General features: G+C 42.0%; 1 protein-coding gene across 1 annotated transcript in view; it reads right to left on the bottom strand.

Annotated features, from left to right (window-relative positions):
* Positions 1-3,155, bottom strand: part of ank2b (ankyrin 2b, neuronal) — a gene marked incomplete at its 5' end in the record, with an annotated part of 83,320 nt that extends 80,165 nt beyond the window's left edge. Inside the window, one exon of the mRNA XM_083908891.1 lies at positions 3,027-3,155. Within this exon, the coding sequence (XP_083765017.1) occupies positions 3,027-3,155 (129 nt within the window). The remainder of the gene's footprint in view (positions 1-3,026) is intronic.
* Between the last annotated feature and the right edge of the window lie 12,913 nt (positions 3,156-16,068).

Raw genomic sequence — 16,068 nt, forward strand, 5'->3', positions numbered from 1 at the left:
GTAAACGGTGCCTGGACTCCGGTGTCGCGGCACGTAAACATGACGTCATACGCGTCTTTTTCCGGTCAGTCGTCATGGAAACGTGCCGTGCGTTAACGCACGTTAACCTATTGCACAGCACTAGTACAAATTGTATATACAGTGCGTATATGTTTATTTATCTATAGATAAGATTTATTTTTTCCTAATGTTTAAAATCTTATTTCATGCAACAGCAGCACGAGTAGAGCTTCACTTCCTCCTAACTTCTTTCTCTGGTCATTATGCTAGGGTCAGTTGCTCTGCATAAACATACAGTATATGCTAATCGTGATGGTTAAAAAAACAACAACCTGAACAATCTGACTACGTTCACGCCACACAACTTATTTCCAAGTGCATCACATCCTCATCATGCCCCCACTGAGCCGGCGATGAATTATACAGAACCTACATTTCCTGAAGACAAATTAATAACAAACTGCAGCAGCTGCTGCTGCTGTTGTTGTTGTTTACCGAGAGTGAAGGACACGAAACAACAAAAGAGTTTTAATCAAACGCACGGAGGAAACAATCGAGACAAAGATGGATTCATGCACACAACAACATTAATCCAATTTCAGCTCACTGCGGGTGACTATTAAACTGCTCATGTTTAATGAAACCTCTCAGCCTACAGTGATTTACCGTGTGTGACTTACTGCTAACATTGTAAACATGCATGAGCATGGTGAGAGTTTCAGAAGACAACTTTGTTTTGGATTTCCTGGTTAAATCGTGATTCTTCTACAGAGTACATGCACAGTTTAATCAGACTAAGGCCGTAGTCTGACTACGATAGGTGCGGAGGAGAAAATTGATTAATTGATCATGTACGTTTGACTCTACCTCCATAGGTGGCGCTGTATCCCTCTATAAGCTAGTGCATTTTGACCTTTTACGTCACAGATCATCATATCTAGCAGCTTTTGGATGGGTCCAATATGGCAACCGCCGAAGAGCAGATGTCTTACGATTCAGCTGTTGCTTCAATTTTAAGCGACTTCTGGGCTAAAGTTGTTATTTAGCCATGTTGACACGTTTTCTATCGTCTTCTACGTCGGTTCTTAAAATTGATTTTTTAAGGGGTTAAGACCTGGTGTTAGGGTTAAGGTAAGAGTTAGTTGTGATGGTTAAGGTAAGGGGTTAGGGGACGCATTAAGTCTATGAGCGTGATGTGAATGTCTGTCCCTGAGGACGCTTTGGAGACAATTTCCTGAATTTAATCCATTAATCACAATAGGTGTGCGTGTGTGAGTGAGTGAGTGAGTGGGTGAGTGGGGGACCGTCACATAATCCCATGTGATGATAATCTGTCTCGCATTTGCGTGAATAATAATAACGACAGTAAAAGGGGATAACAAAAGGTCAGGACTGGGCTTCAGCTTTGACGGATGCTGTTTTTGATGCCGAGCGAGTGAGTGAGTCGAGAAAGTGTAGACGGTCAGTTTTCAATTTCAAAAGATGCACATAATGACATACTGAATGTTAAAGGTACAGTGTGTAACTTTTGGTGGGCGTTTTGTTGTTTTTATTCTTCATGGACAAAAACAATTATTTCTATTCTCTTGTAAAATCAGGCTCTGTCAAGCAAAACTATCGCACCTGACTGAGGGAGCGTTTTTGTGTATACAGAAGCAGAATTTGGTTTTTTTTGCAGTAAAAATCAATTCAACTTAATTGTCATCTCACTTTATGTTGCTAACAAATCACTTCCTGTGTGCAGCTCTGGAATGCCACTGAGCGACACAAGATTTAAACACCATAATATTAAGAAACGCAGAGATTTATGGAAATAATATAATTTGTTATTATAATAACTTATAATGTGAACTTATCTGACAATAGTTTGAATGCTATATAAGTTTAAAATGTTACACACTACAGTTTAAAATTATATAACACTAATGTCTACAACTATGGCTCAAGGTCTTTGCATGCCAGATAAATTTAATTGCACTTTTAATTATTTCTGACCATATTTTAATGTTTTATTTCCAACAGATCCACAATACTCAAATGGGATTGTTTACAAAAAACAGTGCCTTCCTCAAACCTTCAGACCTTCGTCTTTCTAAAAGGATCATCCTGAAGCTCCCATATCTTTGTTTTTTTCCTGTTTGACTGGTACTTTTCACTCAAAATTCACCTCAGAATTATTCACAATTTCACACCATTTACTCATGTTGTTGTTGTTGGTCCCTCGCAATCATGGAATATACTTATTTAAACACCAGGAATAGGATTTTGGAAAGTTTTCAGTTGTCTCTGGACACATTTTACTTCCTTAAACAACCTAAATCATGGAATTATCAACGTCAAATTGTCAGTTTGTCAACCTTTCAAAGTAAAAATCAGATGACAGACCAACTACCTTTAAGGTTCTCTGTGTCTAAAACAGTCCAACCCTGAACACTTGAACACAAATATAGTCCCTGCTAAGCCTTGTCCTTAATAATAACAATGAAGACATCACATCACAGAAACCACAGCCCTGTAGTCCTCTGTGTGTGATGAGAATACAAACAGTCTGAAGAAAACACTGTGTGTGTGCAAACACACTGCAAAGCCTCGCAGTCACACCGGGGAGTGTTCTGCGTAGGTACGTCGTCTGCAGGGGGCGACGACGACGACGACGGGAGTGCTTTCTTACTGTACACACACAGATTGTGAGGAACAACAGCAATAAAGACGGTTGGGAGAGCCTACGTGATCTCACAGACTGAGGTGAGGAATGAAGGAAAGGATCGATGGATGGAAGCGGGGATCGGGCAGCGTTCAATCAACCAGACACTTCACTGGGAATTGTGCTTCACGGGGGGTTTTGGGAGCGTAAAATCTGATGATCTGGATATTTGGTGCTAATCTGGGCTTTAATTTCTACGAGGACGTGGGCAGATCAAGTCTTCTTCTGTGAGTAAAGGGTGATGAAACACTGAGATGATGATGGTGATGATATGGAGGGATGACTGGATGACTGGATGACTTCCACCGAGTCTGCCCGGTACCTTGCGCTTGCGTTCAGCCCGCTCCCGGGAGCGTCTCCTCCTCTCTTTGGCTTTCTCCAGAGCCTTCAGGTCCTGAGCCGGGTCCACCTCCAACCTGGCCTTCTTAATGGAAGCTGCAGCGTGAGCCATGGTCGCTTTCTCGCTCCGCGCCTACTCTAAAAGCCTTCAGGACACTTTCAGAAATCCTTCTCAGGAGGCTAGATGTGTTGGCAGAGGAGCCAGTCTTCCTAGGAGACGAGGCTCCCACCTCACCAGGTGCAAGCGAAAGGACAAAATGTCCTACAGTGATGAAGGTGAAGGTACAAGGATGGAGGCAGTTCTGATGCCCTGTAGTCCTCTAACTCCACCGGCTCTCCTCACCCATGCAGAGAGTGTGAGCGTCTGTGCTGCCTGGTTAACTGCATCTGAGACAGGAGGGGAGAACGACGAGAGGAGGGGAGGAGCCAGTGCATGCCACCAAGAGGTAAGCTGAAGGACCAATGGGAGGGTAGGAGGAGGGAAGAAGCAGCTCAGGCTGCAGAGGCAGCAGCAGATACGACGGGGGTCTCGGAAGAGCTGTACAGATACGTGACGATGTCCCCCCCCTCCACCACCCCACTCATCAGGCAGCAGCAGGAGTGAGGACGGGGGGGGGGGGGATTAGAGAAATCTGTGTAAAATCTGTAGGAGGAGTTTGACGGAGGGGATATCAGACACACGGAAGCATCGCTTTGCAAAGGAAGTGAGAAGGGCTTGAACAACTTGGTCGCTTCAGCCAGATCCTCCTCCCCCCCTATTAGGGAAGACTGAAATGGTACAGTCTGACAACGTGATTGGGAGCACACACACTCCAAGAACACACACATTTCAAGCTGATTTACACTATTTTACCTTCAAATTATTCTTGAATGTGGTGTTTTTGTATTTTCTTCATTTTTTTCGCTTCTCTTTGCTCGTTCTATGTGTTTGTAAAGCGTTTCACACACACACAATCTCTCATTATTGTTCTTATTGTTAATAACACTACAGCTTGTGGTCTCAAAACTGCACACACCAGGGGAAAAATACATGCGAGCGACAGCTAAAAACCTGCTGCTGCATGACCTGGAATCAAGTTGGAGCACAAGCACAGGCGTTTGAACTGGATACATCCCATAATAATAATAATAATAATCAGGCAGAGACAAGGAATGAGTGGGACTGAGCTGACGTGCAGCGTTTCACACAGACCCCTGTCCATGGTGCTGAAATCACAATGAAGCCCATTGTGTCTACAGGACACTAAATACCAGCAAATGTGTATATATATACTCATATATACACAATTAGATGTGTATTTTTGTATTCAGTGCTATTGTTAGCACCAGTGTCGACAGTTTATGCCTGATTTCATCCAGTCACATCCCTCCATGAACACATGAACTCCTCACATTCCACCTGCACCACACATTTATATAATCATATACATCACATTTAACCTACAAACATTCAATCCAGGTTCTCTTGAAAACATCAACTGCAGTGTTTGTCTTATTCCAAGGCCTCACCCTAGTCGCTTTTTGGTACAATGGTGCCACCCCATGGCCACACCAAACATTACAACTAAGGAAATGTAGCCAGTGAGATGATGGAAATAAGAAGTTCTTCAGACAGGCACTGGAAACTGAGAATAAAATTAATTATCTGTAGGAATTTTAACTTTAATATGTGCAATATGTTATATTCTTGTGTTTATAGCTATATTTCCTTTTGAAAAGATGCCATTTCATTGTTAATTAAGACTACTATTTCTACTACCATCACACTGCTGTTCTATCTATGCTGTTTTTATAATTTGATTGAACAAAACTATGTCATTTTGCAATTGAAGCATTTTATTTCTGCAGAATAAACATGAGGAGGAACTCTAATTTCGTCTTCCGCTGGAAATGTGTTTTTAAACTCAACTCTTGTATGACAAAGAAATACAATAGATGAAAAAAGTGTCAAGTAATGGATTCAAAAGAGGGGAAAACTAAGAGTTTGTAAAGGAGACCACCTGATGTTGTTCTTAAAACATATTATTTGGTTACAACAATAAAGATATTAATAACTATTATGTCATGGTACATACATGGGTAAGAGAATATGAGAATAGGGTTTGAATTATAGATTACTGGCTAATCTTGAAGTATGAGAACCATTTCCTTACATAATAATCTCTGCTATTCATATAAACTTTCAAAGTACAAAGGAATCCTGCAATAACTCTGTGGTAAATCTGCCTGATTACTAATCTGGTGCAGACCTTCACTGACAGTTAGCGACTGTATTATATCAGTAATCTGCTGAGGGTCTCGGAGATTAACGGACGCGCAGCTGCTTCTGCCTCTCGTGCAGAACCGAACTGCTGCCTCGTTACGGCTCGCACACAAAACGCTAACGTCATGAGCTACGTGACCCACAACAACAGAGCCAGGGCGACCTCTGACCCCTGTGATTTGTGCTTTTTTTGTGTGTGTGTGTGGTTTTTGGGACAAATTGCGATAGATTGTGGGTCAGACTGAAATAAGAGTGAAGAAGACAACAGTGGTGGATTAGCCACAGGGTCCATCTGGTACTGTGCAGCCCCCCCCCCCCCCACATACACACACACAGGTTTTACTACTCAGCTGAATATGATGCTCATCCAGGTCTGTACAGTTTGAGTGAAGCTACAGAACAACAAGGTCTTCACAGTCTCAGTCAGTCAACATCTACTGGAACTTACCTAGAAGAAAAAACACAAAGAAAGAACAGAGTTAACCCTTAGTGTTTACATGACATTCTGAGTGTGTGTGTTTATAGGTCAAATATTCAGGCTTTAAAAAAAAATGCATCTTTTCGTCTTCTTATGCATTGTTGAGTCAGTTTTGATCATTTTATATCGAATACATCTTCTTTTTAAGGGCAATGAGACATGATTTCAGGCTCCAGAATAACATATGAGATCATCACAACTCCGTGTTTACAAGTTCAGGTGTATACTCGTCTCGTACCAGACCGAGAGGCACCAACAAACATCCCATAGGTGCTGTTGACTCTCCAGGAACTGACTGTCACTTTGTGGGGTTTTTTTTCCCCTCGAGGACAGCCGAGACAAAGAGACGCCGCTACGCTAACCCGGGGTTTGGTGAGCCACGCCCTTAGCATCTCTAACAGCACGTTCATCACACACACAGCTGAGCTCCATCCTCCAGCTCCATCAAAATCTGCATTTATTTAAAAAGTGCATGGCGACAAACATATGCGACGGTCTTATCTTTGACGTGCTGTTCCTTTAAAACCATTTATACAGCCATTATTCACCTCTGACACCTCTCACACTGGGGAATCCAGAACAAGTGTAGGGGGTGGAGTTGGCTTCATGTGTTCATATATACTCTATATGCCTCTCTGGCTGTCTTCTTCAAAGGCCCTGGGGGAGGGGTCTTTAATTTATTGCTGCCGCTAAAAACACCCAGAACGACAACATTGCTGCCACTGCTGCTGCAGCTCAGATTGAGCTGTAATCTGTGCTGCTACAGTGTGTTAGTCTGATGATGTTAATAGTCAGTGCACAACAATAGAGCAATTTAGCAGCTTTCCCAGTACAAGCTTGTCTCCGTTGTCCTGATGACACCCGAGGGACTGATAGAGCCAAGTGTGACCAGGCGTCAGGTTTCCCAGCGCTAATATCATTTACGTCGTGTGATTAGATGAAAAACATGATTCCCTCTCAATTAAGTAATTTCATATTTTTTTTACATTTTACAGTCAAATCTTCTCTAATATGAGTTTTTCTAAAATGGTGCTTTTTATACTGCTTTTTTTTTTACACATTTAAACAATAATAAGGCATGTAGTTAACAAAGTGACTTTCAAATTAAAGGTCCAGGGTGTAAAACTATTTTATTTTTTGTCAGTTCATTATTTTTATAGTGTACAATCACCTAAATGGGTGAATTGTTGTTTTTCGTGAGCCAAAATTATATTTATATCAGCTCTACAGCTGGTGTCAAACACTTAAAAAATTTAATGAATGTCATAGTTATTTGTGATTAATCAAAATGAATCGCACATTTTTATCTATTCTAAATGTCCCTCAATTTCTTTTTGTCCCATTATTTGTCCTCATATTAAATAATGCTCTTATTAACATAGAACAGTGGATTGGCTTGTTTTTTGCAAATGTTTTTTTTTTTTTTTTTGAAAACAACACAAACACTGTAGTGTAGGGCTGAACAATTAATCAAAATTTGATCGAAATCAAAATCAAAACAGCTCACTGCAATTTCAAATTGCAGGAGACGCAATATTTGTTCAAGCCAAAATGTGTGCGAAAATATAATTTTAGATGAATTATTATTAAACATCTTATTCTACAGACTGAACCACCCTGTCAGACACAAACCAATTCTATTCTCTTCTATAGCTAAAACGTTAGTGTACCGAGTGTTGCGTGTGACGTCAGAGAGTTGCGTCGTTGAAACAGGAAGTAGCGTGTGCTTTGTGTTTACATTAGCGAGCCGCAGGTGTATATCTCTGTCACTGTGCATATCTTAAGTTATTCCTCTCATTATTAGAGCCGCACAATAATAAAAGAGGCTGTGTGTCCCCCTGCAGTGTTGTAAATAAACGAACACCAAGTCCCGTGGTTTAATGTGTTGTTACCGTAACAAGCTAATCCAAGCTAAAGGAGCTAGCGGGATTCGGAGGTCTCCTCCTCCTCCTCCTCCTCGTTCCTACGGTTAAGGGGGGTCTGTCAGCTGTCAGCTTGGTTGGTAACACTGCATACATCTTTACTTGGATGTGGGGAGTGCGTCGAGAAATTGTCCAGGTTGCTTTGGAGACGGAGAAGCGCATTATAGCGCTCGTCGTTCACTTAAAACGTAACGTTAGCCGGCTCGCGAGCCCAAACAAGTGTGTGCGGCGTGACTGTTGTTTTGTTTCCGGTCTAGCGAGTTGTTTTGTTTCCGGTCTAGCTAGCTAGGTGTAAGGTGTTGTAGTCTTTCTAACGTTACTAGTTGTACTAGCGTGTGGAAAAAAAAACTACAAAGTTTGCTTGGCCAAAATAAATGTTAATCTCGTGATTTAAAAAAGTGACGCGTTAATAACGCGTTTAACTGGCAGCACTACTTTACACATGTAACCAATAATAATGCACGTAGTTAACGTAAAATTAAAAGTCCAGCGCATAAAACTATTTTCGTTTTTGTAACAGGTCATTATTTTTATCGTGTTCAAACAACTAATTGTGTGAATGAGCCAAAATAATAATTAAAAATATAAGAAAAAATAACAATAAGACGACAAAAAAGTTCAAATAGAATGTACATTATAAACATAATGTGGGAGGTGATTGTTGTTGTATTTTTTGTTGTGTTTTTACTTTGTGTGTGCAACTAAGGCTTCACACACGTGTGTGTGTATGTATGTACAGTAACAACTGCTTCAGCATCACAACAGGCTGAGGACCGTCTCTCTCCATCGTTTATTGCCTAGCAACAAGGTTGTAGGGCGTAGACAAGAGAGCCAGGCAGCGACACAAGGGAAGGTAGAGAAAAGGCAAGTGTGTGTGTACTAGGACCTTTTTTGTCATAAATACTGATCATGTCAAGACCTGTAGTCCTCATGGAGACCAAAACCTGGTCCTAATGAGGCAGAACCTCCTCATCTCTGAGGAACTAAGGGCTAAAATTTTAATCCTGGTTGTGGTTTAGGTTGGGGTTAAGGCTTTGTTTAGTCCAGACAAAATGAATGGAAATCAATGCAGGGTCCTGAGAAGAAGAGCTACACAAACCTGTGTGTGTGTGTGTGTGTGTGTGTGTGTGTGTGTGTGCGTGTGTGTGTGTGTGCTGAATAATCCCTTAGGTTTCATTAGCACAACCTTTGCTCACCTAATGAGCTCCCACCCTGTGTGTGTGTGTGTGTGATGGAGAAGGCACGTGCACATCCTAACGGCCATTATCTGAATGTCAGGTGTCATGAGTGGGACGATCAAGTGTCCTCGTCTCTGCCGACAGTGGACGCACACGCACACACACACACACACACATGGGCGAGAGAGAGTGCAGACATGGTACGAGGTACACGCTTGGCCTCGCTCCGCCAAATGAGCCATCCCAGAATTCTCCCGAGGCCTTGATGACATCATGTACGGCTGCCGTACTTCGCCGCTTCGCGCATAATTCATTTCTTTATACACACACACACATACTCACACACACACAGATTAGATGTTAGGGTATGAATAATGGAACTCCAATGGAGAACATCCCTCCACACACACACACACACAAACTCATTTTTATAGCGAAGTGAGGACACATTATTAACATTATGCGTTCCCCAGCCCCTTACCCTCACCTTAACCATCACAACTAAGTCCCTTAACCCTTAACCTGAACCCAGTTTTAACTCTTAAACCAGGTCTTAACCCTGAAAGAAGACCTTTAAAGTTGTGGGACCAAGACAAAAATGTCCCCACAAACATAGATTTATTGGGACTTAACTAACAGAGACTGATTCCAAACTAGTGCAGCCTACATTTCCCATAATGCAGCTTCACAGCACCAATATATGTCAACATTTACACATGAAGAGTCCTTAAATAACTATAAATACTTAACTATGATATATTATATATAAGTCCCTACATATGTGTTTCCACATGAACAATTGTCATAAAGACACAGATGTTAGGACGGAATGAGCAGCTCCGTGTGAAACACGTGATATTAAACGCAGCGTTTTGGAGACGCAGCGTTTTGGAGACGCAACACCTTATTTTCTGCTGTAAGTTAAAATAAGATGAGACTTTATTGTCTGTTTGGACAGAAAATTGTCTCGCAATTCACCTTTCTGACCATTGTAGACAGTAGACAGACCAAAAATGATTTTATAAGTCTATAAAATGCATTAAATTTCACAATAAAAGTCACTAAAAACATAAAAAATGCCCTGCTGTAACCATAAACCGTAACCCTAAGCCTCGACTTGACTCAAAGGTTCAGATTCGTTGATATCGACATGATATCACAACAACAACAATAACAACAACAGCATCAGAGCTCAGTCACAGCTCACCTGGCCTGTTGCTCCAACCACCATGCCTGCGCTCATGGGTTCTCCTGTGGAGACCTCTGCGGCGGGAAATATATCCAACGTGTGTGTGAATGTGTGTGTTCAAGCCAACATGGAAGTGTGTGTGTGTCTGTCTGTGTCTGTGTGTGTGTGTGTGTCAGAGACACTGGGAGAGGGAGGGAAGAGGAACAAGCGCTGGACGGACAGTTTTGCCGACCGCGAGTGGATTAGTGGTAACGTGCTTGAAAGGTATTAACGACACTGAGGCTGACACACACACACTCACGCACGCACACATGCACACACACACACACTGAGGGGTGTGTGCATTCTTAAAGGGGATTACGTGGACTAAAATAAAGGAGACTTTTCTACTGACCTAGAATCAGAATCTTGATATAAAGAGACAATAGGGAGGGACACACACACACACACACACACACACAGAGGTTTCCATGACTTCAGAGGACATAACCCAGTAGTCATTTTACATAATGGAGCCATGATTTTTGTCCCCATAAGGAAGACAAGTCCCCATAATGTGACTGTGTAAACAGATATACAGTAGGTCCCCACAGCATAAGGAATACCAGGTATACACATAAACCCACACACACAAAAACTTGTTTTTATATCTTTGTGAAGACACATCATTGACATAATGCATCCCCTAATCCCTTACCCTAATCTGAACCCTAACCCTCAACTTAAACCTAATTTTTTACCAGATCTAAACCCTGAAAAGGTTAAAAAAAATGTCCTAACTTCATGTTTTCACCTTAAGATTTATGTCTGTTACATTCACTATAATTCAAATCTTAGCCCTGAACGCTCAGAAATAAGGTTCTACCTCATAAGGAACAGGTCTTGGTCTCCATGAGGACTACACTACAACAAGGTCAAGGTCCCCGCGACAGGCCATGCACAAGTGGAAGTGAAATTGGGCTTTTAACTGGAGGGTCTCTGGTTTCCTGTGTGCAGATGCTGTAAATGAGTCAACATTCACTATCATTAATTGGTTTGTGTGCAAATGAAACTCATTTTAATTCTCCTAAAACAAACATCTAAACACCTTAAGGGTCTGGAAACGTTCAGGGAAACTAAAGATGACCTTAATGCTCGTATTTAAGAGCAAACAAAACAACAGCGTGTCCCCGCAGCTCCTGGAGAGGACAAAAGTGAGAGAACGCGGAGAGTAAACACTCCGTGTCCATCTCCATCTCAGGGACAGATTAACGTCCAGAACAACCTGTTCATCAAAAAAAAACACTCGTCCTGCCTCGGAGGATTTACAGAGGGTTTATCAGGTTTTGTTAATACGTCATCTGCTCATGGTAACATCTGGAGTCACGTCTGCCTGCACTGAGGCCGAATGAAAACCTTCATTTTCACTTTTTTTTACTTTTATATACTTAAAGGTGCCATATGTAAGAATGTGGCCAAAAACTGTTACTACATTCAAATTCAAAATACAGAGGTCTTTTAGGTTTCGTTTTTTGACGTAACTGGCAACCCGTGGTTGCTCGGCAGCTGAGACTCTACTGACTGCAATGACTGGTATACGGCGGTAGGTGGTGCCACATGCCAAAACATGATTTCAAAACATAAACATGGTGAGTTCAGTTTGTTATATGAACATTATTCCTGAGTCTCTGTGACATATTAGGAGGATTTTATGGCCAGTTGCTTTAGATTTATTACATAATGCACCTTTAATACAGTAAACATCATAGACTTAAAAAAAAGTGACTTCAACTTCTACCAAAGTCATTTATCTGGTAAGATACTTTACTGAGCACTATACTACTTTAATGTAGTACAGAAGATCGGCCAGCAGGTGTCGCAACAGCTACGGCAGCAACACCATAAAGACCCAGGTGGTCATTGTCATGGTCAGATCTGGTCAGAGAAGTCATGAGATACGGTGGGAATGTTGTAAAAGGTGAACTTTAGGTGGGTTTTTATTGTTTTTATTGACTTAAGAAGTGTTTTTTAGTGTATAAAATGTGAAATGTGTCTGGATTTTTTTGCTCCATATAACAAAGAAATCCTTAAAAGTGAATCGTTTTTTGCTTTGTGGACAAAAGAAAACACACACACACGCAGATATATATATTATGAAGACATTCTGCAGAGTCAGCAACACACAAAATAACACAGACAAGACAAAAGATAAGGGGCTAGAGCTCAGGTACACACACACACACACACACACACACTCAGACACTCCTTTGGGTATTGAATAATGTATGGAGGCCAAATCGACGTGGAGGTGATTATTCACCAGGACGATGGAGGTTGTGGGGGTGGGAGACGCTGCAGCAGAACATGTTTCCACGTCTTCAGCCTGTGTCAGGACCAAGGTAAATTCCCTGCTGTTTGTGGGGGGGTCAGAGGTCAGTGGATGGAGATTCAGGTGCGAGGAACGACAAATAACCCGGGAGATTACATTTGCATGAAGCTGCCACTGGCTGCGACCTGTCGACGGCGTTAGACCGACTGTGTCTCACACACTTGGTTTATGAGTCACTGCAGGTGCACACGGTCGTGAACGGAAAAAATATGCGCTGAAAATGACTACGACAGCGCGGTGATTGTGTGTACGACTCCACGTTGTGATTTGCGATTTCATTTCAAATCAATTTCAAGTCGATAGTAACTGCGTTAAGATGTAAAACCACACAACGCCGTCAATCGTGCCGTGATACGAGAATGAGACTTTAATGCAGGGCTGGGTTTTAACTCGATATTCAATAATAACACGTATTGCACTCAAAATCAAATATGACAACGGTTTTATATAAATAATGTTTTGCCTCAGATTTGTGAAAAGTGGTTCTTAAGAAGTTCGAAGTTGATAAGCACAATTTGAAGGACTTTAATGTAAAAAAAAAAGCCTGTATTCATGTTATGCTACTTTAACCTTAATCTTTTGCCACCCAACATCTAAACAAATTTAATCCACTGAAAGTAAAAAGTTAAAAGCCATTTGTACCAGATGCAGTGACATTTCCTGAGGCTGTTTTTCTCAATACATATATAACACTCATATACCGTCACCGCGACCTTGACCTTTGACCGTCAACCACCAAAGTCGATATAGTTAATCCTTAAAACCGAGCAATCGCGTGTACCAAATTTGAGGAAACTCCCTCAAGGCATTCTTCAAATAAGATCGGTCACGATTGACTAAAATCACACACAAAGTCAACGCGAAGGCGAATTGTCGCGATGGACGCGATGAACGATAAACACGTCGTCACGTCAAACTCGCGAGCGGAAATGTTTAAACTCGCACGTCGTTGCAATAACCGATCAACGTGGAGATTTAAGGAGAAAATGAAAGTTGCGATATGTGGTAAATGAAAGCTAGCAAGTCCGGGAGTGGAGTTTCTGGACTAGCAACCTGTCAAGGGTTCACTCCACTGTTCACTCTGGTAGACAATGAATGACTGAATTAATTAATTAATTAATTAATTAATAAATATGTGGTCGACCAAACATTTACGACACTAATTTCTACTTCTATTAACAGTTACGAAACTTGCGTAACTTCAGCTCCTCCTCGCTTCTCTTTCTTCTGGAATACATCGCAGATCAGGCGCGTTAGACACGATGTCCGACACGCGATCGCGCGTCAATACACAATTGTTGATTGTGTCAATTTAAAAAAAAAAAGGACAGTCTCGAGATATCGTATTCACACGAGACCGATGGACAACATGAAAACATGTCACTTCCACTTCCTGGTGGAAATTCCGAGACCCCCTAGTGGCGAGAAGTCACGTGAACGGCATCAACGCTAACGGTAAAAAAAAGACGCGTGTGTGACGTCATGTTTACGTGCCGCGGCACCGGAGTCCAGGCACCGTTTACCAGTTAGCTCCGTTAGCTGCATTAGCTCCTTTAGCGCCGTTAGCGCGCCTACAGTCGAACTGGAGCGGTCTGTTTATGAAACGAAAAGAGCAGCGCTAACAGATAACCAGCGTACCTGTGTACTGCGTATGTGTGCCTCTGTTTTTAAAGTTTTAGCGTTACTTTAGAGACTCATTTTAACAATCGCGTAAACACGGCGTCGTCATGGAAACACATCGTGCCCAGCACTATATAGAACATTTGCTTGAATTAAGTTAACGCTAAGGTTATAACTCCATATATTGCACCGGTCGTTTCCAGGGGGAAACTCTCCAAACGTGGAGTTAATTGGGTTTCTTCCGAAAAAGACGATTGGATTGGAAGTAACAAGCCCCTCTAGTGTAATATACGCTAATGAAAAGGCATTGAAGAGGCGAGGACGGAACATAAATCAGGTGGTTAATGTGGAAAAATAAGCTCTGCCTCTAATTGACCCGTCTCAGTCTGACCAATTAGACCCGTCTGCAACCTCCGGCTGAAGTGCAACAGACCACGCAGCAGACCTCCTGCTCGTCTGAAGCTCCTTTTGTGTTTGATTAAATTCCCGTCCGATTCCTTCATGTGAATCATCATCATCGTCATCATCAACAAATCCCTCCGTGATACAGAGGACAGCGTCGCCTTGTCCCGTTCTCTCTCGTCTTCTCCGTCGCTTCTCTGAAGGCGAGGTGCAGCGAAAAGGGGGCTCTAGCGCAACAAGGCCCATCTTTCTGCGCCGATGAATAGAAACGGCCTTCTGTTTGTCCCGAAGCTGTCATGACTCCAGAGCTGCTCTCACATGTATGACCGGCCTTGTCATGAGAAACTGGGCCCTCGATTCATCCGAGGCCAAACACTTTCCTCTGGACTGTAACCCTGCAGTGACACACGCCGAAACTCTGGAATGTGGACAAAAGGGCCTGGCGACACACACACACACACACACACACCCACTCGCCAGAATCATGTGGTGCTGTTTTATAGCTCTGCAAGAACGTGGATACACGGGAACGTCAGTGTTTTAACGGCATAAATTAAAACATTTTACACACTGCATCTTGTGGCAACATCTAAAAGAACCCGCAATTCCAGTTCTGAAGCTTCTACATTCATGAGTTGGTCAGTTCCATGTTGAGGAACCCTGAAAATCGAGAAGTTCTGAGATGTTTTACTGCAACCAGGCACCAACTGGACCATACCAACTGTCAATCCCAATGGTTTTCCACTCATATTTTACTGTAAATGGGAAGATAATTCACAAAATTGCCATCATGTTCCACTGAAGAAGAAATTGAGACCATTAAAGGTTCCATATGTAAGAATGTGGCCAAAAACGGTTACTACATTCAAATTCAAAATACTGGAGGTCTTTTAGGTTTTGTTTTCTAACGTAACTGGCAACCCGTGGTTGCTCGGCAGCTGAGACTCTACTGACTGCAATGATTGGTAGACGGCGGTAGGTGGCGCCACATGCAAAAAAACATGATTTCAAAACATAAACATGATTTGCAGTCTGCAAAATATTTTTTTTTAACGCAAATATTTTGTCTGTACTGTTGTTGTTGGTGAGTTCAGTTTGTTATATGAACATTATTCCTGAGTCTCTGTGACATATTAGGAGGATTTTATGGCCAGTTGCTTTAGATTTATTACATAATGCACCTTTAACTCCTCAGGAAAGTGTTAAGTGATGTTATAAATGAAGCGAGAAGAAGAAGAAGCTCACTTTCATAGACTTCTATGAGTAAAACGATGCATATTTGAACCAAAAATAACTCTAATTTTAGTCCAATTCACAGCCTAACAATAAAAGACGCCTTGTTTTAACACCGGCGTGACGACTGTCGACGAGATCTTAATCTGTCTGCTGACAACGGGGGCGTGTTGTGAAGCGATAAGCACCTCAAACAGGAGCTGGATTTTTTTTTGAATGTAACTCAGTCGCTGTGTCACGCTGCTGCTTTATCATGTCACTCAAGCATCCTTAATCCACACGGAAGGAGGAAGATTTGGGGGTTTGTTTTCCTTTAAAACCGACTGTGTGGAGGTGACCAGGCGAGGTGTGTGTGTGGCGAGGCTCTACCAA

This window comes from Microchirus variegatus (genome assembly GCF_963457635.1).
Source record: "Microchirus variegatus genome assembly, chromosome: 2".
NCBI lineage: Eukaryota > Metazoa > Chordata > Actinopteri > Pleuronectiformes > Soleidae > Microchirus > Microchirus variegatus.